Source organism: Rhinolophus hipposideros, assembly GCF_964194185.1.
Source record: "Rhinolophus hipposideros genome assembly, chromosome: 20".
Taxonomy (NCBI): Eukaryota; Metazoa; Chordata; class Mammalia; order Chiroptera; family Rhinolophidae; genus Rhinolophus; species Rhinolophus hipposideros.
Genome location: NC_138066.1, coordinates 50,690,226 through 50,713,516, shown reverse-complemented (window position 1 = coordinate 50,713,516; position 23,291 = coordinate 50,690,226). Strand labels below are relative to the sequence as shown.

The 23,291-nt window shown below is 56.0% G+C and overlaps 2 protein-coding genes across 4 annotated transcripts in view; one reads left to right on the top strand and one right to left on the bottom strand.

The window, feature by feature from the left end:
* The window catches only part of PGS1 (phosphatidylglycerophosphate synthase 1), a 33,918-nt gene extending 25,947 nt beyond the window's left edge, over positions 1–7,971 (bottom strand). Inside the window, exon 1 of one of the 3 annotated variants that reach the window (XM_081027369.1) lies at positions 7,738–7,971. In XM_081027369.1, coding sequence (XP_080883495.1) covers positions 7,738–7,871 — 134 coding nt within the window. In that variant the 5' untranslated portion in view covers positions 7,872–7,971. Of the gene's footprint in view, positions 1–3,617; positions 3,800–7,737 lie in introns of those variants that run through there. The other 2 variants (XM_081027371.1, XM_081027370.1) reach the window with 2 other exon arrangements.
* An 11,545-nt stretch (positions 7,972–19,516) lies between these two features.
* On the top strand, positions 19,517–22,795 carry SOCS3 (suppressor of cytokine signaling 3). The gene is made up of 2 exons (XM_081027785.1): positions 19,517–19,818; positions 20,387–22,795. The coding sequence occupies exon 2, from the start codon at positions 20,475–20,477 to the stop codon at positions 21,162–21,164; it is 690 nt and encodes a 229-aa protein (XP_080883911.1). The 5' UTR covers positions 19,517–19,818; positions 20,387–20,474; the 3' UTR covers positions 21,165–22,795.
* The last annotated feature ends 496 nt before the right edge of the window (positions 22,796–23,291 follow it).

Sequence of the window (23,291 nt, the reverse complement as noted above, 5' to 3'; positions counted from 1 at the left end):
ACCCCACAGCAGTGTCAGAGCAACTTACCTCCCGGCCTCACACTTACAGTACCACCTCTCAGACCATAACGAAGAACCGGGGCGTCACCTGCCACCCCAGGCCACGCAGCCAGTCCCCACTCACTCCTCATACGGGCCAAGAGACTCAGTCCCCAAAAAAGAGGATGAGCAAACACCTCCCTGGCACACACACCCTGAGAGAGGGCGAGTGCCAACCTGGGCCTCCAGCCAAGTCACCACGTGAGCACCTATGACGCGCCATGGAGGGCGCGAATGAAGAACCGGGCACAGCCCCCGCCTCCCACAAACCTGGTGGCAAACAAGCTTACACACCTGAAATTATCTGAGAATGAAAGTGCTCAAATTAATTAGATAAAGGTCAAAATACACAGTACGTGTGCTTCGAGTGATCAAAAAGGGGAGCTGGTGACACCTGAGCTACTGGGGAGGCTTGGTGACACCCTGCCTTCAAACGGGCTTTGAAAACCTGGTAAGCTCCAGACAGGGAAGGGGGCACCGCAGACAAGCAGAGGTGTGGGCAGGAAGTGGCCAAGGCCACCATCACCAGGAGGGCCCAAGAGGGCCTCAACAGGCAGCTGAGGAGTGGACAAAGGTGTCAGGTCCACGGCCACCTCTGTCCCGCCGGGGAGAGGGGTGCTCTGGCAGGCGTAGGCGGGATGGGCTCAGGTGTCCCGGGCCTCCGTGGGCAGGTGGGCAGGGCTCACCCCCACCAGGCAGACAGCCCCCCCAGGAAGCTCCACCAGGGCCTCTGCTGAGGGCTTTTCCACACAGGCTTCCTGTGTAATCTGCGAGCTGACGCGTTCATTTCTGATAGAGGGGCAGGGGCTGAAAGCCAATTCGATTTCAGGGACTCACCGTGAGGAGACCCAACCCTCCATGGCAACTTCATGTCCCAAAGAGGAAGGTGCTTTGGAAGGGAGCAAAGGCCCCCCAGTGACAGCACAGGTGGGTACCACAGCTAGACGGCGACACTGACATCTGACACTGACACCTGTGGTGCCCTCCACGGGCACCACAGCTCATGCGCCCTGAGCACCCACAGCGGCTTCTCCAGAGCCTGCTTGGGACCCACGTTCTTCCTTCCGCCTCAGCTGGCACCCCACGGGGGTCAGTTCCTGCTTTCCACAGGTAATCCCTGGGTATGCCCTCAGAAATTGTTCCCCGCGTGCTGGCAGCAGCTCTTCCGGCACAGGAACCTGGGCCCCTCCACCAGGACGCCCCTCACTGCAGGAAGGGTGCCTAGGAAACCTGTCCCAGGTCAGAAGCGTCACCCCCGAGGTCTGAGGAGGCAGGGAGCTGGGCTCATTCTGCCAAAAATGCAGAGGCACATCACACCCACAGCAGAGAACTAAACACACGATTTCCACATATTGGCCCGGGCTCCCGGCCTCATCCTGGTCTGGATGCCACCCAGCCCATGTCTCCTTACGACAGGAGGAGGAGGTCGCGGCGCTGGCCCGGCCTCTCTGAAGCCCACTCGGCCCTCAGGGGGGCACATCAGGCACTTCTAGAGAACAGGGCTAGGGCCAGGGAGGGGGGTGCGCCCAGAGCAGGGGGGTGGCCAGAGCAGGGGGGTGCCCAGAGTGGGGGGGTCACCCAGAGCAGGGGGGCGCCCAGAGCAGGGGGGTGCCCAGTGCAGTGAGGCGCCCAGAGTAGTGGGACACCCAGAGGAGTGGGGCGCCCAGAGGAGTGGGGCACCCAGAGCAGGGGGGTGGCCAGAGCAGGGGGGTGCCCAGAGTGGGGGGGTCACCCAGAGCAGGGGGGTGGCCAGAGCAGGGAGGTGCCCAGTGCAGTGAGGCGCCCAGAGTAGTGGGACACCCAGAGGAGTGGGGCGCCCAGAGCAGGGGGGTGCCCAGAGTGGGGGGGGTCACCCAGAACAGGGGGGTGGCCAGAGCAGGGGCGTGCCCAGAGTGGGGGGGTCACCCAGAGCAGGGGGGTGCCCAGTGCAGTGAGGCGCCCAGAGTAGTGGGACACCCAGAGGAGTGGGGCGCCCAGAGGAGTGGGGCGCCCAGAGGAGTGGGGCGCCCAGAGCAGGGGGGTGCCCAGAGTGGGGGGGTCACCCAGAGCAGGGGCGTGCCCAGAGTGGGGGCTCACCCAGAGCAGGGGGGCGCCCAGAGCAGGGGACGCCCAGCATTCAAACTCAGGCAAACCCAACTACTGCCCAACCACCCTCAGCTGGTGGCAGAGGCAACAAGAGCCACCAAACCAACCAGGCAAACTGATCCTCAGCCTGCAGGTCCGAGTGAAATGGGCCGGCATCCTCTAGAAAGGGCGGGACACGGGACTCTGGTGAAGGTTCAGCCCTGGTGAGGGGTGGGGGGGGGGCGTTAAGGGCTCCCTGAGCTGGGCAGGGCCTAAGCACTGAGGCCCCTTCCTCCACCCAGAGAGGGGAGTGGGGGAGATGATGGAAGGTGGGTATGGGGCCTGTGGGGGCACAGTGAGTATGAAGGCTGGGGGCGTGCAGGGCGGGCAGGTTCTGCCCACCATCTGAGGAACCCCATCGGAACCGCCTGACTGAGGCCTGTGTACTGGCGCTCGTCCCTGCGCCCTGGGCTGGAGGCCCCACAGCGAAGCCTGCGGCCTGCCCGTCCCCTCCTGAGAGGCCTGGGGAGGCGCAGGGCTTGAGTGCAGAATAACCAGCCAAACTGCCAGTGAGAGCAGCGTGGGGCACACCTCCCTACAGGGAGCCTGGCGGACACAGAAGGCACTTCTCCTTTTCGTGGAACATAGCAGTTGTCCGTTTCGCCAAACTTTTTGAAGCGGCCCATGCTCCATGGAGAAAAACGGCCACACCTTGTTTGTCTCCTTTGTCTGGATATGCAACAATGGGCCTCAAGGTGCCACCTAGTACCTTCGTGGTCAATGCAGAGATGCTGACAAAGAAAGGCCAACGTGGGAGAGCTGAACCTAGGGCTCCAGCCCCTCCAGTGCCCGAGGGCGCAGGACTGCCTCCCCTGGGGCCACGGCAGTGTAACCCACGATGGGACACAAGGAAGCAGGCCAACCTCCTAGGGATTTCTCCCTCGGCTATGCGGGGCTTGGTCCCCAGACACGAGCCACACCTCCACGACGGAAAGGGTAGGGGTTGGAGTCTCTGTCCTGGACATAGGCATTCATTAAGCGTCCCTCACTGCAGGCTCAGCGACATCGTCTAAAGCTTCCTGAGCACTTCTGGAACTATGAGATAAGATTTGTGGGACAAACGCTGTGGCTTGGGTCCCATCCAAATCCACACACAATGACATAAAAAGACTGACGTTTTTAAAAGAAACTGAGCTCTCTGGATTGCCATATTTTCAGAAACTACTTTTTAAGAAAAACCTACCCTCCCCCCTCCGTCATACACATTTAAACGTTAAAAAAAAAAAGTTAACTAATGAGAAAAGAGCAACAGTCATAACACTTCCTGAGAAAGGCTCAAGAAACTACATGAAGGTACCATACTTCCTGCAAGCCTGGCAGCAGGCTCCCCTTCCTGACTAATGCAAGACCTACCCCCCTTCCCCCCCCCCCCCCCCCCCCGTCAGGGAAATGAGTGTGGATTCCCGTAGGTCACAACAGAACATGGCCCGCTGAACCCCCACAAGAAGTCCGACCTGAGAGACCGGGCTGCCAGCATCTGGCTTCATGCTGACCAGAGGACTCTCCTCTCAACTTGTCCAAAAGGAAGTCGACCACATTGAGGGGCCTGGAATCTGAAATGTACTTACAACCACACCTCGGGCGGCCAGCGCCTGATGACAAGCAGTCACATGTTCTACTAATCCAACTGGCTTCCACCAGCCTGACTTCCCAGCAGCCTTGGAAATGACTCGCTTACATCAATCAGATCACATGCTTACCAGGGGTCATCTATCAGAACACTTTAATCCCAGGCTAGGTTCTCTCTATGTACCAGCACACAGCTGACTGGCCCAGCCTAATGCCCCCCCAGCTGCAATGTGCTCAGGGGGCACACACATTCATATTAACTTAACGAAGCTACAACGGAAACGTCAGGCAGTTGCAAATCTTATTTTAACTCCCAGCAAGATCACATTTGAATTATTTGGGGAAATCATGCTTTGATTCGAAATATCCCCCTCCCACCCATTCTACTGCTGCTCTAATAAACCAAGAGACGGGTCTACTGAGCTCTGAGTAGGGAGGACTCAGAGCTCAGAGTAGGGGGACTTGATGGGTCCCCGCATCAAGTTCAAAGAAAAAGTAATTCCTGGCAGTCTGGTGGTCCCTCTGAGCAGAACCGCTACCGAGTTGAACAAGCGTAAGTTGACCTGCCATCATAACATAAGAAAATCTAATTGAAAGAACAGTCTCAAATATATGGTGATGGAAGAACTGACTCTGGGTGGTGAACACACAATGGGATTTATAGACGATGTAATACAGAATTGTACACCTGAAATCTGTGTAAGTTTACTAACAATTGGCACCCCAATAAATTAAAAAAAAAAAAAAGAACAGTCTGCTAGTTCTTTCCCTCTTATAACTCAGGGAAGTTAAGGCCCCCCCAACACACACACACCTCCCCTAGAATAGGATTTCAGTTTCAAAAACAAAGACTACTGCACATATAGCTCAAATTGAAAATAATGTGTGTTTTTTAAAGGAGGCCACAGAGAAAATATTTCCTTGTATGGCAGGCAAGTTCAAGATTATGAACTAACGCCCTTTTGACACATTTCCCACTAGGTCTCATCTACTCCAAAAAACAAGTCAGTTCTGTGTAGTCTGATGACGGCGAAAAACAATCTGAAGTTTTTGTCTCCCTCTCCTGAGCTCCAGCTCTGCCAGTCAACTGAACACTGAACACCTCCAGCCGGACACACCTGGAAACTAGTTGATTACCAGGCACCAAACTCATCAAAACCCCACACACCTGGTCCTTTCTTACTCCCTGTCTTAGTGAAGCACGCCACCATCCATGGGGCCACCTGAGTCAGAAACCTCACCTACCTTCTCAGCACTCGCCCTACACAAGCCCCCATCAGAGCTGATTCGAAGGCCACCCTGTCTTCTTTTCCCACTGTCCCTGACCTCATATAAGCCCCACCATCTCAGGCCTAGACCATTATCACAAGAAACCACACAGAATCTCAGAGCTTGCCTCCCCAGGTCTTGGCCCAGGGGACTGGCTGACTTCCAGCTCCCTTCTCTCCCTCCCTTCCCTACTCAGTATCCTCATCAGGTCCTGGAAACGGTTTGAGTACCTGTGGAAGGTACTCCTTCCATTCTGCTGCTGCAGTCACTAGCCCACATCACTCACTATCTTCCTCGGACACCCACTCCCCCCTTCTTCACCCAGCCTACTCCAAAGCATAACGCTGAGACCACCACCACCAGGAAGCCTTCTGTGACTTCCCAGTGTGCCTCTCAGGTCCTGCCATGGCTTTTTCTCCCTGACTTCACTATTATTGTTATTCAGGATCTGGGTACTGGATGGCTTATCTTTGTTTCCTAGGTTCCTAGCACAGCATCACAGCGCTCTATCTAAGCTGAATAAATGGTCCGACAGTCCATAATGATGAGTCAGATGCCTGCTACGGTGCTTCCCCCAAAATCAGACCTCGTCAGACCATCAGCTCTAATGTGTCTTTGGGAGCAAAAATGTGTCTTTGGGAGCAAAAATAAGACCGGGTCTTATTTTACTATAATAGAAGACCTGGTCTTATTTTACTATAGTTTAAGACCCGGTCTTATAATAGAAGACTGGATCTTATGTTAATTTTTGCTCCAAAAGATACATTAGAGCTGATTGTCCGGCTAGGTCTTATTTGCAGGGAAACACAGTAAGAGAAAACAACAGTATTTCTGGATCACTAATTAGAAGTAATTTTAACTCGAGTTCTCTGTCGCTATGGCTGTCTCTATTACTAAAAGGAAACCACTGCAGTAAAAGAACCGTTCCCCTCTCACCACTACTCTTACTAGCCACGAGGATTCACCAGGCACTCCAACAGTTGAGTCAGACTGGCAACCTAAGATCTAAAACGATTTAAGTCCATGACTACACAGAACTATCAATGAATCAATGATCAGAGTTACAAGAAACTACATCATTCTGGGAATGAGGAATTGGGGGTTGCAACTGAACAAGAGAGGAGAAACGAAAGCCGGCAACCCTGGGTGAGTGGCCAGAGACATGAGTAACCCCAAACACCAAGGCCACGGAGAATCGAAAAAAAAATCTGCAAACTGAAAGTCAGAAACCTACAGTACTACGACAATACTGGTCAAAGTACAGGCATTATTTCCAACTTCTAACGTGTGCTTCTGTGTTTCTGATTTAACTGAGTTTCTGGTTTAAGTGTTGACCTAGAAAAACAATTCTCTCTCTCTGCTTAAACAAAAAGACATATGGAGCCACACAAGCTGCGTCCCTTGATACTATTTACAAAAAGGACATTGGAAAAAGTCAATTTAGACTATTCCCAACAACACTACGCCCGCCCCAGCCCCTCCCCCCCAAAAAGACCCACTCAAGATTAATGCCTTTTTTTTAAAAAGAATTCGTAGAGATTGCCCAACATCCGTTAGCAATCAATTCCAACGTTAAACAACGATGAATAATGAAGTGTTTTTCGTATGGGTTATAGACATACAGGGAAATGACAAAATCGCCTAAACATCTCATCTTCGAGGAGAGAACATTTCTCGAAACTTTAAACTAAATTTCTCGGTAGTTTGATGCCAGGACGTAGAAGTCATCTGATTGCACTACCCACTGGAATGGACAGGTCTTCGCTAAGAACCAATTACAGAAAATGGAGAGGCCACTTCTTCTCCACCCCTACTCCTACTGGGTTCCCCGATGTGAATCTTAGAAGCCTTTCTGATCAGCAGGCTTCCAAGAGCTCCATCCTGATTCTACCACCTAAAAGTTCCCCGAAAGCAAACTCTGTTGCTGAAACTCTTCCCCCGTCACCCAATATGAAGCAAGTTCCTTTCCTTACTTGGAATCCGCACGCGGGACTAGACCACGGATCTCAGTCCCAAAGGCCAGGAGGTCAGAGGTCACCCAGGTGGCACACATCAAAATCTAAGACAACGCAAACTGCACTAAAGGATGCAATGAAGACCTTCTTCCTTCCTTTCTTTTTTTTTTTAAAGGATCAAGTGGAAGGCTCCAATCTCATAATGAAACTGTTTGCACACGAGAGCACTTTTCTCAATCTCAGCAGCAGCAGCAGCAGCAGCAGCAGCGGGCCTCTTAGGTCAGCGCGTTCTTGGCCAATGTTTACCTTAGCGACCACAGGCGCTTCAAAGCCCACTTCACCCTTTACATAACTCACTTCAGGACTGTTCCAGAACACGGGCGCCTGGAAAAGCGTCCAAGGGGGTGCGAGTGGCTCCTCTGGCCGGGCGCGCGTGTCCCGAGGCCCAGGATCGCTTCCCAGCCCTCCCCCGCAGGACGTGGCACACGCGCGTGCACGGAATCCCAGGGGGCGGGTTGGCGCCCGCCAGGTGCCCCCCAGCCAGGCGTCCAGGGGCAGCCCCCCGAGCCCGGACACTCCCGGCGCGGCCCACGCGGCCCCTGCAGCGGCCCCCGCGCGGTGCACGCACAGGCCCTCGGCTGCAGCGCCGGCGGCGGGGGCCGGGCAAGCAGGCCGGGGGGCGGCCGCCCCAGCCCGGGGAAGGCCGGCGGGGAGGCGGGGAGCCCGGGGCGCGCACACGGGGCGCGCGGCTGCGTGGGGTCGCGCCCGCCGCCCCGCTCACCTCCGGCGCCCGCGGTCCCGGCTCCTGCCGAGGCGGTCGGACAGGCGCCCCAGCAGCGCGGCCAGCCCGGGCCGGCCCGGCAGCAGGCCCAGCAGCCGCCTCCAGAACACCGGCCCCGCCGCCGCCGCCGCCATGGAGACCCCGCTTCCGCTTCCGGCGCCAAACAACTTTATCGACAGCGGCGCGCGGGGACACGGGCGCGGACACGGGGCGGCGCGCGCGCGTCGGCTCCCCGCGGGGGGCGGGGCGGGAGGTGCAGGGGGCGGGGCGGGAGGTGCAGGGGGCGGGGCGGGAGGTGCAGGGGGCGGGGCGGGAGGTGCAGGGGGCGGGGCGGGAGGTGCAGGGGGCGGGGCGGGAGGTGCAGGGGGGCGGCGCGCGGGACGCCGGGCGGCGTGGGCGGGGGGCGAGGATCCGCGCGCCCCCCGGGTCCGGTTCGGGCCGCACCCGCTGGGCCGAGGCGCCGCCCGCGACGTGTGCGTTACATTCGCGCAAGACTGGGTGGCGGCGGACTGTCGCGCGCGGAAAACGCGCGTCCAGGGGGCGACGCCGTGTTCCCTGCAGCGCCTGCGGTGTGTGTGCGGGGACCGACCGAGCCCCCCGCACCCTTGTGATTGGTGCGCGCGGACACGCGGGCCGGCCCCGGCCCCGCAATGTGCGGCCCTACGGCCAAGGAAGCCCACGGAGCTCATCCACAGGGCCGAGCACTTTCTGCAGCTGATTTCACAACGGAAAACGTGGCAGTCTGCGGACGGGCGGCCGAGGTAGCTCGCTGCTCTGCAACGTGCGGCTCCTTGGGGGACCCACGTGGGCTGGGACTTGGAAACTGGGAAAGCTGTGGGAGACCCTCATTTCCTAGTCGGTCCGGGTAGGGGCGGGGGGAAGGGGAGGTTAAAAGGATATGAACACACTGGACACAAAACATTCCGAAATCCACTTCCACCAAATTATCCGAAGCAAATCAATTACACGGTCCCTACAGGAATGTTCATCTCAGCATTGTTCATATCGAAAAATGTGGACGCAAAAAAAAAACGTGGACGTAATCGGCGGTGGGGGAGTTAGTTAAATAAACAATGGTGTGTCACTATGTTGGAAAACCATGCCTCCCATAAAAAATTATGTTCCAGAAGAATGTTTGTCCTAGAAGAATGTTTAAGGACATTAAGTGGAAAAACCAAATTACCAAAGAGCAGTACAGAGTTTATCTCGTTTTGTGAAAAATTGGAATGAGTGTACAGACTGAAAGTAAATACACCAAAATGTGAAAACTGGTCACTTGGTGCTGTTCACGAATTTCCAAATTGCTTACAATCAACAAGTATTTCATATTCATTTTAATTTTTCCTTTAAGTTTAGATAGTTTTACAAAATACAAGGTGGAATTTAATTCAACTCTTCCAAGTAGAAGTAGTGAATCATCAAATTTCCTAACTTCCAGTAACTAGAATGAGACCATCCATTGCACGATTCCACTTTTGCACCGTGCCTGGCACAGGGTGTTTGCAGAGGCAACTTGCTGGACAGCTGCACCATGAAGCTCAGTGGCTAGCACCTCCCGGACCACGGGAGATCCTAACCATTCTGAAAAGAGCTGGCCGCTTCTCTTTGCATGAGGTGCTTTGCTGGGTGAGGTATTCAGAGAGACAAACAACCGTGGTACTGTCCCACAGGGAATTTCCAACCGGTAAATTGTAGCAACACACCCAGAGATTGATAGCACTGGGTTTGGGAGATTTACATTAACTGCAGTATTTACATTAAGTATAAACATCAGGCAATGACCCAGTGCCTTTTGAAGCCACACACGGAGAGCCTCTGGCCTTCATGGCTGGTTCAAAACAGTCGGGTTACAACTAGAGTGAAGCAACCACAACTTTGCCCCAGAACACACACATTTAGAGATTGCAAAAATTTTAAATAATGGTTTTCAGAGATTGAGCAATTTTTAAGTGGTTATATTTATATGATGACAGCACAAACAGTCTTTCCTCCAGGAGGTATCAGTTGAGCTTGTTGCTGAGTGAGTAGAAGAGATAAGACCTGCTCAGGTCATTCAGGTGCCCCAGAGAGTCTTCCTGGGAGCATCCGAGCTGCTTGGAGGGCAGGCAGTCTGGACAGACACTACTAGTGCTGCTGGGGTTCTCTTTTCACACCTTGATGACCCTGGACAGAAGACATCTGTCCTTCTGTCCTCTGAGGACCCCCTTCGTGGCTCAGAAGCCCATCCGCTGAGTGCCCCTCACCCACTGCCTTCTCGTTAGTCTACTCCCTCCTTCCCAAATGGGAGATGGCAGGGTCAATGGACTGATGACAGAGATGGTGTCTTCCCAAACGGAAGAGGAAACCCATTCACTGGAGGGAGAGTTGACGTCAGGGAGTGGTGGGCTGCTGCCCCTGAGAGCTAGGCTGGTCTCCCTGGCAGGAAACACCAGGAAATCCTGAGCCCAGTGCCCGTGCCTTACTGTCTGTGATTCACTACCCAAGCGCAAAATCCTGCCACTGCAAGAGGAAGGCCCCTCCTCCCCCAGCTTGCTTTGTGTGTATGGGGGGAGGGGGGAGGGGTCTCTCCCAAACACAAGACCCTCAGCAAATTCAAGAGGGAGGAATGGCTGGCCAGCCCATCTTCTGCCTCAGCAATGAGAAACTCACTTTGACAGGTGGGCTGATCAGCTGTTTCTGAGGAGCATGCTCTTATTTTACAGGGAAACTAGCCCAGGTACTAAAGATGGGATGAAATCAGCCTCGGGGCCACCGGCCGTCTCCCTCCACTCTTCCACTTGGTCACTGCCCAGCCTCAGCAACCTGCCTTTATTCAACCCGTTCTACTCTCCACACAAGCCTTCCTATTGTAAAATAACAGGATTTTATTTTCTTCCTATTACATACTGTGATCTAATCTAATTCGTTGGTTGCTTGTTGTGTGTTTTGTCTGCCTGCTTTCTCCCCATGTGAACCCTTGGAGCCTTGTGTGCTCTGAGTCCCCAGAACAGGACATGACACCAGCAGTGGGCTCCATGCATGCGGGTTTAACGATTGCACGCATGGTGAAGGGGATCAACTCTGGAGCCCCCCAACTGCAGGAGGGAACCACCCCACTTGTGCTTTTCCACCCAGGTTGGGGACAACAGTGACTTGACCTCCTGGGAGTTTATTGACCTGCTGCCACAGGTCCGTTTGCAAACCTAGCAGTTCAGGCCTACCTTTTTGGGCTGGCTCACCTGAACCCTACGGCTCCCTTCAGGCCACGTGCCCTTTTCCTGCCTTCATTCTCCCCAGGATACATCCTCCTCACTGAGCTGTTACTCTGACCTTTTCCAGTCCTTGACACCCTTTTCCCAAAACTGAAACCTGACCTTAACCCTCCCTGGCATAAGGCAGGCTTCTGTTCCCTGAGAGCAGGGCCTGGCAAACATTTTTTTACAGGGCCCAATAGTGGATATTTTATACTTTGTGGGCCAGATGACAATTACTCAACCCTGGAGCAAAAGCAGCTACAAGAAATACAAATGAATGTGGCTATGTTGCCAATAAAACTTTATTTACAAAACCAGTCCACCAGCCCGTGCACCATAGTTTGCCATCGTCAGCTTTAGAAAGCAGCTTTTTCCTGTATGGCCCTAAAACTGGGAGAGATGAGGTCCTCTGGCACCAGGGGTCTGAGTCAGCTGGGGCTGTGGGGAGGCCTGGAGGAACTGAAGGTTGTAAGGAACAAATTTGTCAAACACTGAAGCTCGAATCAGCAACGTCCCCGGTAGGGGTGGGGAACCGGTCAAGGTTCTGGCATTTATCACTTAAACTTTTCAATGTCGAAAATCTTGTCATCTGCAAAACAAAACACCTATTGCACAATGGCTCCGTCACCACGGAGAGGCCCAGGATAATCTGGCATTTCATCAACAAGAAGTCAGAGCCCAAATTTCTGGAAATGCCTCCTGGGCAGAGTACACTGGTTTGTTTCTCTGTTGTTGGTGAGAGATAAATGCAGCTCTCAGTTTCAGGGGAATCTCGGCCTCTTGTGGCGTGGCAGGCAGCCAGCACCACCCCAGCAAGGAGCTGTGTGCCTCCGTGGTGCAGCAGCCCATCCTGGGGAAGCACGTCGGCCTGTGGCCAGTTATGCTCCAGGGAAGCCCGGGCTCCCCTGCGGCTCATCTGGGTGGCTAAAGCCAGGGGTGGAGGGCCGAACCCCACCTTGCCTCACCTTCCCCTGGCCAGCGCCCCACAGTGAATTGAAGCAAGAGGCTAACTGTTCCTGGGGTCTGACTCCTATGCCGCTAAGTCCTGCTTGAGATGAGGCCCAAGCAGGTGGCAGGGGAGGCCCTGAACTCCTGGGCCCAGGCTTGATTTATTTCCAGTCTCCTAGAATTTAGGAAATAAAGCAAATCCCCAGAAGAGAAGGGGAGGTGGGAAGACAGAAGCCAGGTGGAGTCGCTGAGTCAAAGCCCACAGCTCCTGGGGCGGGTAGGGAGGGGAGGGAAGGGCAGTTGTCCTGGGGGTGGGCCTGTGCTTAGCTCGAGAGCCCACATGCCATCTGGGGGCCAACAGAGACCTCCCTGCCAGAATGCTGGCCCATTGATGCCAGATCATCCGATTTTTCTCAAGAAAGTCCCAAATTCAGGTGTGGATGTAAAATATCCTGATTTTTAACTGTTGATTCAAACACTTTTAAAAATTCTGCACAGGCCAACCAATGGATCTGTGAGCTGTACTCAGCCTGTGGCTCCACTTTACCCATGTCCTTTGGTCTGTAGAAGAAAGGTCCCAGGTGCACAGGAGGACAGGGTAACAGCAGATCCCACTTCATCTTTTCGTACCTCTTGAATATTGAACCATGGGGCTGCCTTGCCTTTTCATAAAACACATTTTTAAGTTTACAAAGTTCTAGAAGTCGGAGAATATGCAGGACCCACCTCTCTCAGGTGGAATGCAGGATAGTATTCTCAACTTCTCAGCTTGTAGCCACCTCAGCTTGAGCTTGGAAGCAGGAGGCTAAAGCCTTCAGTGGGTGGGAGGGAGAGGGAGGCAGAAGTGACCCCCAGAAAAGACGCAAGTGGCGTGCAGGTAACAGGCTCTGCTTGTTCCTGGCACCTACAAGTTGGGAGACCTAGGGAGGTCAGGTGACCTCTCCAAATCACAGTTGCCCATCAGCCTGCGTGTGTCACTTCCTCTGGGAATCCCCTCGGATGTCCCCCTCCCCAAAAGATTAGGTCTCCCCGTGATATTCTCAAACAGCCCCCAAGACTTCTCCTTCATAGTACTTAGTTGTTGAAACTAACTAATCATGACATTAATTGTGGGAGAACCTTGTCCTTCTGGAAAGAATCTAAGCTGCAAGAAGGCCCAGACTGATAAACTCTAGACAGCCAGCTCAATCTCTGACACCTAGTAGGTGCTCAATAATTATTTCTTAAAGGAATGAATGAATGAATGAATGAATGAATGAATGAATGAATGAATGAGTAAAATAAGTCTTGCAGGAGTAAGAAGTAACTCCAGGTAGATCCACCTACACCAGAAATCTGGACTGCCACCAGCATTTTGTTTACAATTATAGGGGCCGTTCACATATCCTGGGTTTAGAAACTGAACTGCATCAGTATGAGGCCAGGTGACTGCAAAATGAGCATGGGGACAAGTGGAAGAGATGGCACAGGAGAGCCACCCCAGTGCCACACCGTATACTCTCACCTCTGTCCCTGACAGATTCCCCCCTCCCACTCCTTCTTCTTGCAGTCAATTATCGTTCCTGACTCCAAACCCTCAGACCCTGCTGTGCCGGGGGCTGAGGTGGGAACAGTCTCTCTATGCCCCACTTTTCTGCCGTTGTGGCTGGTTTGGGACTTTGGGAACTCCAAAGACGGTATATCTTTTCCATTTGAACTTGCCGAAATCAGTTTGTGACAAAGTGCGTGCCACTGTGTGCTTCGCAATGCAGGGGAGCCCGGGAGCTTCCTAGTGGTGTCACACTCCTGGATGGGGACTCAGGAGGTCCTTGTGGAGATGCCACTTGCCACTGCTGCGGGAAGCTTGAGTGCAGGCTGGGGATGGTTCGTTCAGATGCTACATGCACACCCAGGGGAAGTGGGGAGCCCCACCTGGCCCAAGAGCCCCATGGGCTCCTGGCTGCCTCGCTCCAGCCGCCAGCATGTCCGGCTTATTGGGGGAGCTGGACAATGGCATCCACCGGGTCCCCCAGCAGCCCTGAGCTCTCCCAGTGCGTCTGGGGCCTAGGGCAGTCTCCCAGGAACCAGCCTTACCCCTCACCCCCGCGCGGGCTCTCCTCCTGGGCACTGCCACTTTAGCTCCAGGCACCAGGCCAGGCTTCATTTGCATCGCAGCCCAGATGGTTTACCACAGCCTGGCTTCCCAGAACTGCCAGCTACCCTTGTGTCTGTTCCCGGGCACAGGCACAGCGCCACTATAGGGCACATAAAGACTATTCCCACTCCAGCCCCGGCTCAGCAGGGTCTGTGGGCTTGGGGTCAGGGGAGATGATTGGCTGCAAGTTAAGTCCCCTCCTTTTCTGCCCTCCAACTCAAAACTTGGAACAGATGTGGATTCCACATAGAACTGGCGGGAAGAGACTCCCCTCCCCTCCCCTGTGCACCCCACACACTTCAGACTCTGAACCTCCTAGAGTCACCCCCCCACTCACCCACCCCCCAGACCTCCTCTGTGGGTGGAAGAATGGGCCCCCTAGGGCAGGGGTCAGGAGCTGGGGCCCAGCTCAAGCCCCAGAGGAAACAGGAATCTGAAAAGACAGAGTGGGTGGGTGGCTGGGTGGGTTGGTAAAGTGTTTTCTCTCCCCTCACTTTTTCTGGGAAATGCCAGAGGCTGGCTGGGCCTGGAATGTCAGTCTTGAAAGAACTCCTCCACTGCACACAGACGTACAGCCACAGACCTTTTCTTTAGCTCCGTGGCCCCTCCCGGCAGGAACAAAGGCCTGCAAACTGGAATGCTGTTCCCCACTTCCAGGTAGCAAGCCATTGTTCCTGCCTCATGGCCTGCCTGCCCGCTGGGATTGTCTCAAGCAGGAAAAAGAGAAATTAGGGTCAACCTGGTATGCAACCCCTACACAGGAACCTTCCCCCTGCACTGAGAAGGTCATCTCTGCTATTGTCCTGGTGCCAGCAAGGCTGGTCTCCACCATCAGGCCCAGTGGGCAGGGGCTTCAGCTGACAGGGCCTGAGCCGTGTCAGGGCTGGGCTGCCCAAGGAAGCCACACTGGGGCCACAGGGAGCAGGGCTTCCAAGAGGTCAGGTGCCGTGCAAGCCCCAACATCTTCTCCACATCGGCTTAGAGACAGGGGGCAGGAGGGCAGGCTGCACTGCCTCCCCTGCTGCTCCTGTAACCACCAGCGCTAAACTAGAAGATCCAGAGGGAAGGACCCACATTCCTTTCCCCACCACTGTGTCTCCAGGCCTAGACAACCAACTGGCTCATGGTAGAAGCACAATCAACATGAAATAAGTAACATTAGGCCACTGGGCAGTCAAAACCTGGCCGCCTCCTGTGCCAAAGAAAGCCCACCAGTCTTAAAGACAGAGGGAAGCCTTGGGCTTGGCATCGACCAGCTCTGTGGTCTGAGGCCAGTCTCCCAACCCATCTGGCTGCAAACACAGCCACCGAACAATGGTGCCTGCCCCCAGGCTGGCCAAGGACAAGATAAGCTCTGCAACTTTGGGATTTTGTGTTCACCGAGCTATGCGATAGCTTCCCGCGACCACCCCCTGGGCACCAGGGTTTTCATCTGTGAGATTTGGGGAAGAGCGCATCATTTGTCACACACCATGAGTAAGTGGTTCACAGGCAGCTGAAACCACTGTGTACTTCCCCTCCATCATGAATGAATCTTTATTATCTTTATGACCAAGGACCTTTGCCTGGAAATGGGATTCTGACTTCACAGAAATCCTGCAAAGGGAGCGCTTAGGAAAAGGCGGGAGCCTCCTAAATCCCTTTGCCAGGAAAACAACAGGGTCGGGCAAGGGGCCAGACCTGGAGAATGTCTCTCCCTTTGAGCCCAGCACACAGGGATGGTGAGAGGCAAGATGGCAGCACGTTAGGTCTGCCCCGGTTTGGGCATCTCTCTTGCCAGGATGTGGGTCCCTTGGGGACTGTGCCCGGTGTTGGCCCAGTGTCTCCTCCCCCACTTTTCCAGCAAAGTTTGAGTCCTCATTCCTTTAGTCTTCAGATTAGCAGGCCTACTAATCTCCACCAAACCACATACCCACCCTCTCTATCCCATCTATACAGCCACTTCTGCGCTCTGCAGGAAGGAACCAAAAGCTACTCTTAGAAGAAAGCAGTTGGTGGGATCTAACGGTGATGGAAAACAGAAGTCAACACAACCCTTATTTAAAGATTCATTGAGCACTTTCTATGTACCAAGTTCTAGGCTTACAAAGAAACCACCAAATATAATCTGTTTCCCCAAGGTTCTCACGGTTCAAGCAGTCAAAGCATGTTGTTCGATGTGGAAAGGGCCAACCTGGAAGCTCAGACTCAGTCTCTGCCAAACCTTAAGGGAAAAGGAGGAATCAGCCAAACTGTAGAAGACAGTTCCGCTCAGAAGGAAGCAAAGACCCCGGCCTGGGGAACATTTTGGAGCAAAGACCCCGGCCTGGGGAACATTTTGGAGAACATTCTGGACTTCCACGTGGCTGCAGCCTGAGGTGTCAGTGGGGCAGTGACAGTTGAGGAAACTGAGATGGAGCAGAGAGCATAAGAAACACATTCACTGAGAGGTTTAGGTCATCCCAGAGGCAATGGGAAACTCCTGGAGAGGAAGAAAGCCAAAGGGAAACGTGGTGGCTGGATGAACTGTCTGAAAACAGACAGGTGTTTGGAATGTATTTTGCACAGGAGGTACAGAGCGCTCCAAAACGTAAAGCCATTCAAGGCCACATCCATCCCCCAGCAGCCAAGCCGCAGCAGCTCAGCTCTGCCCTCCTGTCCCTCCCCAGACTCCCTAGCACTCTCAGAATAATTCTAGCTGACCCACACTGAGCCCTTAATAGTACAAGGCACTATTGTGAGCATCTTGCACGCATTAGCTCATTTAGTCCTCACAACTACTGGATAAGACAGGTAGTACTATGATCAGCCCGTTTTACAAGTAAGGAAACGGAGGCGCAGCTGGGGAAGTGAGTTGTCCAAAGTCACTCCAGTTACCAGGCGGTGGAATCTCCTGAGTCAGTATGCAGGGAGCCCATCCCACCCGGCATTACATGCCCCGCCCTTCCCCACCTGGGGCATTCACTTTCAGGGCCCCGGGCATACCTGCTGACTTGCCCCTTCTCTCTGCTCTTCAAATCATCCCTATACTCTTGGGCTCACCCTAAGCTCCCTGCCAACCATGCAGGCTTTGTTGCTGGCCCCCCTGCAGAACCCAAGCTCACTTCCTGTTGATGGCGGGATTTACCTGTTTCAGAGGTATGAGTCTCTCTAATCAGACTGGTATTCCCAGAGCTCCAGGGCTGTTTCTTCCTCCTTATCTCTCTCCACTTCAAACTACCTCCTCCCCTTCAAAATGAACTACCACGCCTCATAGGATCACCATCACACCCACCTCTTCCTTATGGTACCCATCCCTTGTAGTGGTGATGGTGGTGGGGGGTGTCCCACGTCTCTTGCCTCGCCTGTCTCCCTGCAGGATTCACCCAGCACGTCTGTCTTCCCAGGACTCCGCCCCTGGCAAAAGCAGGCGCTCATTGAGGGTTTGTGGGATGGATGAATGAACCTGACTGTGTCAGACCTTCATAATTTACAAAGCACTTTCTCCTCCATTGACTCCAGGGCTATTCCTTGTGAACCCTCCTTGTCTTCCACAGGGCTCAGCATAGAAGTATATGATCAATGGGTGAGGAAGAGAATGGACTCCTGATTACAGAGGAAGGAGAATCCATTCCATTAGCCCACAAGCACCTTGACGGCACAGACTGTCTTCTTCAGCATTATAGTTCAATGCCCAGCACAACGCCTGCTACGAGAGCCCAATTGCCGTGAAATGTGTTGACTAAATCAATTTCCCCCTTTGCAGAAGTGAAAAGAAGACTTCCTCCTCACTACTGCCATAATAGAATCCAAAGGGATGGTTGAACTGAATTGCTTCCATTTCTAGCACACTTTGACATTCAGAATCTTTACTTGTTTTTCAAATCTCAGATCTCTCGTGGGAAAAGGCTATTATTCCTATTTTTCAGATAGCAAAACTGAATCCCAGGGAGGCTGGGTGTCCTACCTAAATCTCACTTAGTCCCCCGACGTCTGTGGGGGAGAGAGGTGGTGGCACAGATTGAAGACACAGTGGCAAAGGCAGTGAAGTGCCTATCAGCTTCCAGAGAAACAAAGGGGCCACGTCTCTGTCCTAGACTCCCAAGCTGCCTGGTGTTGTCACCATCTCTCTCCTTCCTTTCCGACTCATTATGTTCAGTTGTGAGGGCAGGGACCAAAGCACACTGCCCCTGAGCCCTGAGAGGTGACAATCTAAGTGCCACTTAAGCTGGTTCTCAGATGTCTTCAGCACCCCACTGCTTGTTTGGGGTTCGATTGCAAAACCTTCCATCCTTCATAAAGGTAGCCCTGGTCAGGCCAAACCACCCACACCCATGCCAACAACATAGTTCACCTCAATCACCTCCTCTCCTTACCCCTGGGGAGAGAGATCAGAGCCCCACACTTGGGGGAGGGGGCACATCTTAGGCTATGCTGGGCCATCGAAGTGGACCTAACTCCTGAAAACTTTTCTGGAGATTCTCCCCGGCTAGATTTTTATTCCCAGGTCCAATTCCAGACTGTGATGTGAATTCTCCTGTGTCCCCCATGAGGTCCCCTGCCCCGGCTCCTGAGCCTGCATCCCTGCCGCCCCCTCCAGTTTCCAGGGCTCGGATGGGAGCAGCACCCGACTCCACTCCGCCTACGAGAACCCAGGGCGCCCTCTAGCGGACGCGGCGCGCGGGGTGCGGCCGTAGCTTGTCCTTCGGTCAGTCCGGCCGCGACGGAGCACCTGGCCCGAGCCACGCCGCACCACACAGGTTTGGAGACCCAGAGGTGTGAAGGCGGTTGTCGTTTTATTTTGGTTTTTTGGTTGTGGGAGGCGGGACCTCTGTGAGCGTCGGCAAAGAAGCTGGCAGTGGGCCGATGGGCTGAGGCCGGACCGCCGCCACGCACGCTGCGACCCCTCCACCCCGGGGCTCGGGCTTCGCCCGGGGGACGTGCCCACACCCCTTCCAGCTCCTACTAGTTCCAGCCCCAGTGTCACGGCCCGGCTTTGGGCTGTCCCCAGTTCCCTCGCGGCAGGCCGGGGCCTCCTGGGACTGTGACCCGGACCTCGGGCGGGCCCGGGTGGGGGCGAGGGGGTGTCCCCGCGAGGTCCGAGAAGAAGCGAAGGGGAGCCGGGAGCCTCTGCTGCTCGGCCTCCAGGAACTGCCCGCGCTCCCGGAGCGGCGCCCCCGCCTCTGCCAGAAACCGGCCTTCTTAGAAGGAGGGGGGGAAAGTGTGAATGAGAAGTTGGGGGCGGAGCGCGCGCGGGGGAGGGGCCGCTGCCAGGAACGCGCCGCCGGGGCTGGCGCCGCGCCCGCCGGCTGCCCTGCGTGGCTGCGCTTTGTCTGTGCGCGCGTCTGTGCCGGTCCCCGGCGTGGCCCCTCCCTCGCCCTCCGCGCGCGGCCTTTCATTGCTGCGAGTAGTGACTAAACATTACAAGAAGGCCGGCCGCGCAGTTCCAGGAATCGGGGGGCGGGGCCCCGCGGCCGCGTATATACCCGTGAGCGCGGCCTCCGCGGCGTCTCGGACTCTAACTCCCGGTGCCGCCACCGCCGCGACTCCGGCCTGCACGCCGCCCGCCGACCCAGCTCGCGCGGCGGCCCTTCGCTTCGCCCCCGGCCGGTCGACCCGGGGGCGCGCAGGGGGCAGGGCGGGCGCCCCGGCGAAGCCCGAGGGACGCGCGCGCGAACCCCTTTGTGGACTGCACGATCGCCAACATCTGGGCGCAGCGCGGGCCACCGCTGGCCGCCCAGCCACCGCCTCGCCTTGGGGACCGTAGGAGGCACAGCCCCGGGGCCGGAGTCTTCGCTTTGGGACCAGGTAAGAAGGAGGGGCTCGGCGTGGCGGGGGGTGGCCCTCGCAGGTCCCGGGAGCTTTTCCCGGTTTCCCCTCCCCTTCCCGGGTCATTCCCGGCAGGGAGGGGACGAGGTAGGAGACGGAGCGGATGGAAGCCGGAGATCCCAGGTTCCCGGAATACCCAGGCTGGGGCCCTCGGGCTTCTCTTATCCCCTCCCTACCCTCATGCCTCAGATTTCTTTCTCTGCCCCCGCCGCCTGGGGCCACTGGCCTGAGCGGCGCCCAGAGCGTCCCGGGGGCCCTTCTTTGCTCCCCACCCCGGCCACGCTCCTGGAGACCCAACTTCCGCGCCCGAGTTTCCCACTCGGCGCCCTGCCAGTGCGCTCTGGGGAAGGGGCTGTCTGGGGCGACCTCGCCGGCGGGGACGAGGGCTGAGCGGGCTCCGCGGGGCGCCTGGGTAGGAACGAGAGCCCAGGCTAGGACCTCCGGGGCAGTGGGTGCCGTGGCCCTCGGCGGAGCAGGGCAGCCGGGGCGGGTCCGGCGCGCTGGAGGGTTCCGGGCACTCACGCGGCGCGCGCTTGCCTCCCTGCAGCCCCCCGGGATGCGGTAGCGGCCGCTGTGCGGAGGCCGCCGAGCAGCTGCAGCCGCCGCCGCGCAGATCCACGCTGGCTCCGTGCGCCATGGTCACCCACAGCAAGTTTCCCGCCGCCGGGATGAGCCGCCCCCTGGACACCAGCCTGCGCCTCAAGACCTTCAGCTCCAAGAGCGAGTACCAGCTGGTGGTGAATGCGGTGCGCAAGCTGCAGGAGAGCGGCTTCTACTGGAGCGCCGTGACGGGCGGCGAGGCGAACCTGCTGCTCAGCGCGGAGCCCGCCGGCACCTTCCTGATCCGCGACAGCTCGGACCAGCGCCACTTCTTCACGCTCAGCGTCAAGACCCAGTCGGGGACCAAGAACCTGCGAATCCAATGTGAGGGGGGCAGCTTCTCGCTGCAGAGCGACCCCCGGAGCACGCAGCCGGTGCCCCGCTTCGACTGCGTGCTCAAGCTGGTGCATCACTACATGCCACCCTCCGGCGCCCCCTCTTTCCCCTCGCCACCCACTGAACCTGCCTCCTCACCCACCTCCGAGGTGTCAGAACAGCCGCCAGCCCAGCCGCTTCCGGGGAACCCCCCCAGGAGAGCCTATTACATCTACTCCGGGGGCGAGAAGATCCCTCTGGTGTTGAGCAGGCCCCTGTCCTCCAACGTGGCCACTCTTCAACATCTCTGTCGAAAGACGGTAAACGGCCACCTGGACTCCTACGAGAAAGTTACCCAGCTGCCTGGGCCCATTCGGGAGTTCCTGGACCAGTACGACGCCCCGCTTTAAGGAGCAAAGGGCAGGGGTGGGGGCGAGGGGCCTGGGTACCCTCCCCTCCGTGGCACATGACACAAGCACAAGAATCCAGCCTTGAGTCCTGCCGCTCTGGGTGAGCGAGGGAGGGGGTGGACAGCCCCTCCCTCTGACCCTCCCCTCTGTAGAATGGGGCAGGCCAGACCTGGAATGTGTCTGAGGGCAAGGGGAGTGCCACCGGAGTGCTCCTCCCCCACTCCAGCTTCTCCAGAGGCGCCTGATGACCCCGTGGGACAACTGCAGCCACCGCAGTTGGTTCTCCTCTCCACTTCCTCCACTCGCCCTGCACGTCCAGGCAGGGGACACTGTGGGAGTGCTGAACTAGTGAAAACTGCTGGGAATCCGCTAACTTTCCAACGGAACTTGTTTGCTCTTTGATTTGGTTTTAAACGTGGCTTTAACTGGCTTTAAACCTGAGCAAGTCTCAGGCCTGGGAAAAGGTGGAGGAGAGAGAGGGGTGGTGCCTCAGGGGCCCCCGGGCTGCAGGTTGGCCAAGGAAATGGCCACTCCCACCACCCAGCCCAGGTGAGGAAGGTGGCTGTGTGCTCCTCCCTAGGCTTTGGGGAGAAGGCCAAGGGGTGACCTGAAGGGGACCCGTTCTCCTTCCCCTCCCCCTTGGGACAGCCATAGGAAACATAGGTCCTAGAGACCATCTGGAGCCCAGGGCCCTTTCCCCGTTTTAAGGGGGAAGTGGCATTTGGAGGAGGATGGATGGGCTGGTCGTTTCTTTCCCCACCCACGCTATACTTTCCAGCACCTGGGGGTGGGGGAGGATGGAGGAGATGAGCCATTTTGACCCCAGACCCCTGCCAGAGAAGATGAGAGATTCTACTTTGTGCCTCCTGACTATGTCTGGCTAGGAGATTTGCCTTAAATGCTCCCTGTCCCATGGATAGGGACTGGCACATAAGAAGCCACACACTCAGCCAATCCAGGCAGAGGCCAAGGGATTCTCAGAGGGCAGGCTGCTGGCCACTCACCGTTTGGGGGGTGGGGGCTCAGAGATGGACGATGGGGCCTTCCCAGCTGAGCCCTGGAAAAATGCTAGCCCAGTTGGTATTGGCCTGTCACAGGTGCCTCACGGTGCCTGGGCTCTAGCCAGAGCAGAGCCACGGGGTCCCACAGCCCTCCCTCTTCCCTTGGGGGAGAGGGCACAGGCAGGGAGTCATCCAGAGGCCAGGGCCCCTGCCACCCCAGCTGCTCCCCCTCTGCAATAGCACTGATCAGTGAAAACTTACAGGAATGTAGCAGCGATGGAATTACCTGGAACTGTTCTTTTTGGGGCAAAATTAAGCAGACACACAAAGTTTTCTGTGTCAGGTGTTGGTCTGGATGGGAGAGCTGTGTGTTGGGGTGTTGTTTTTTCTGTTATTTTTGTTTTCTGTTTTGTTTTTTAATAATGTTTACAATCTGCCTCAATCACTCTGTCTTTTATAAAGATTCCACCTCCAGTCCTCTCCCCTCCTCCCACCCAGGCCTTCAAGGCTGTTAGGAGATGCTTGAAGAACTCAAAATACCAATCCATGTCAAACTTTGCACATATTTATATTTATATTCAAAAAAGGAACATTTCAGTAATTTATAATAAAGAGCACTATTTTTTAATGAAAAACATGACTTGAGCCTTTTTCCCCCCCTGCCCCTTCCTGGCCTTGCTTTCTCTTTCACCCTCACCCACACTCTGCACCCAAGAGGAGGAGGGAGGGAGCCACAGAGGGTGGTAGCTCTGTCCCCTTGCTGCCCTGGCATCCTCAAACTCGTGTTCACGTCACTTACAAGCTCCGGCAGCCACCTAGACTGTACCGAGAGGGTAATTCCTGCTAGTCTGATTCAGATCTGACCAGAATATGCAAAGCAAGTTCGAAGGAAGCGCTTCAAAGGGCTTGCAGGGAGTAAGCTGAGCTGTGGTCAAAGCTTTTAGAGGCTCCAAGCTATTAGAGGCGCTTGGCTCCTTGGCTGGGAGGTGTTCCGAGAAAGCCCAGACTACAGGGTCCTGGCGGTGACCCGTGACCTCAGCAGAGCTGGGTTCATGGGAGGGAGGAGGGGTAGTCCCATGCAAACCCTGCAGGCAGGTGGGGCCCTCACACCTGCCTCCCCCCACCT

Excerpts from the sequence above, each read along its gene's own strand:
- SOCS3 (XM_081027785.1), top strand. The coding sequence starts at position 20,475 with ATGGTCACCCACAGCAAGTTTCCCGCCGCCGGGATGAGCCGCCCCCTG.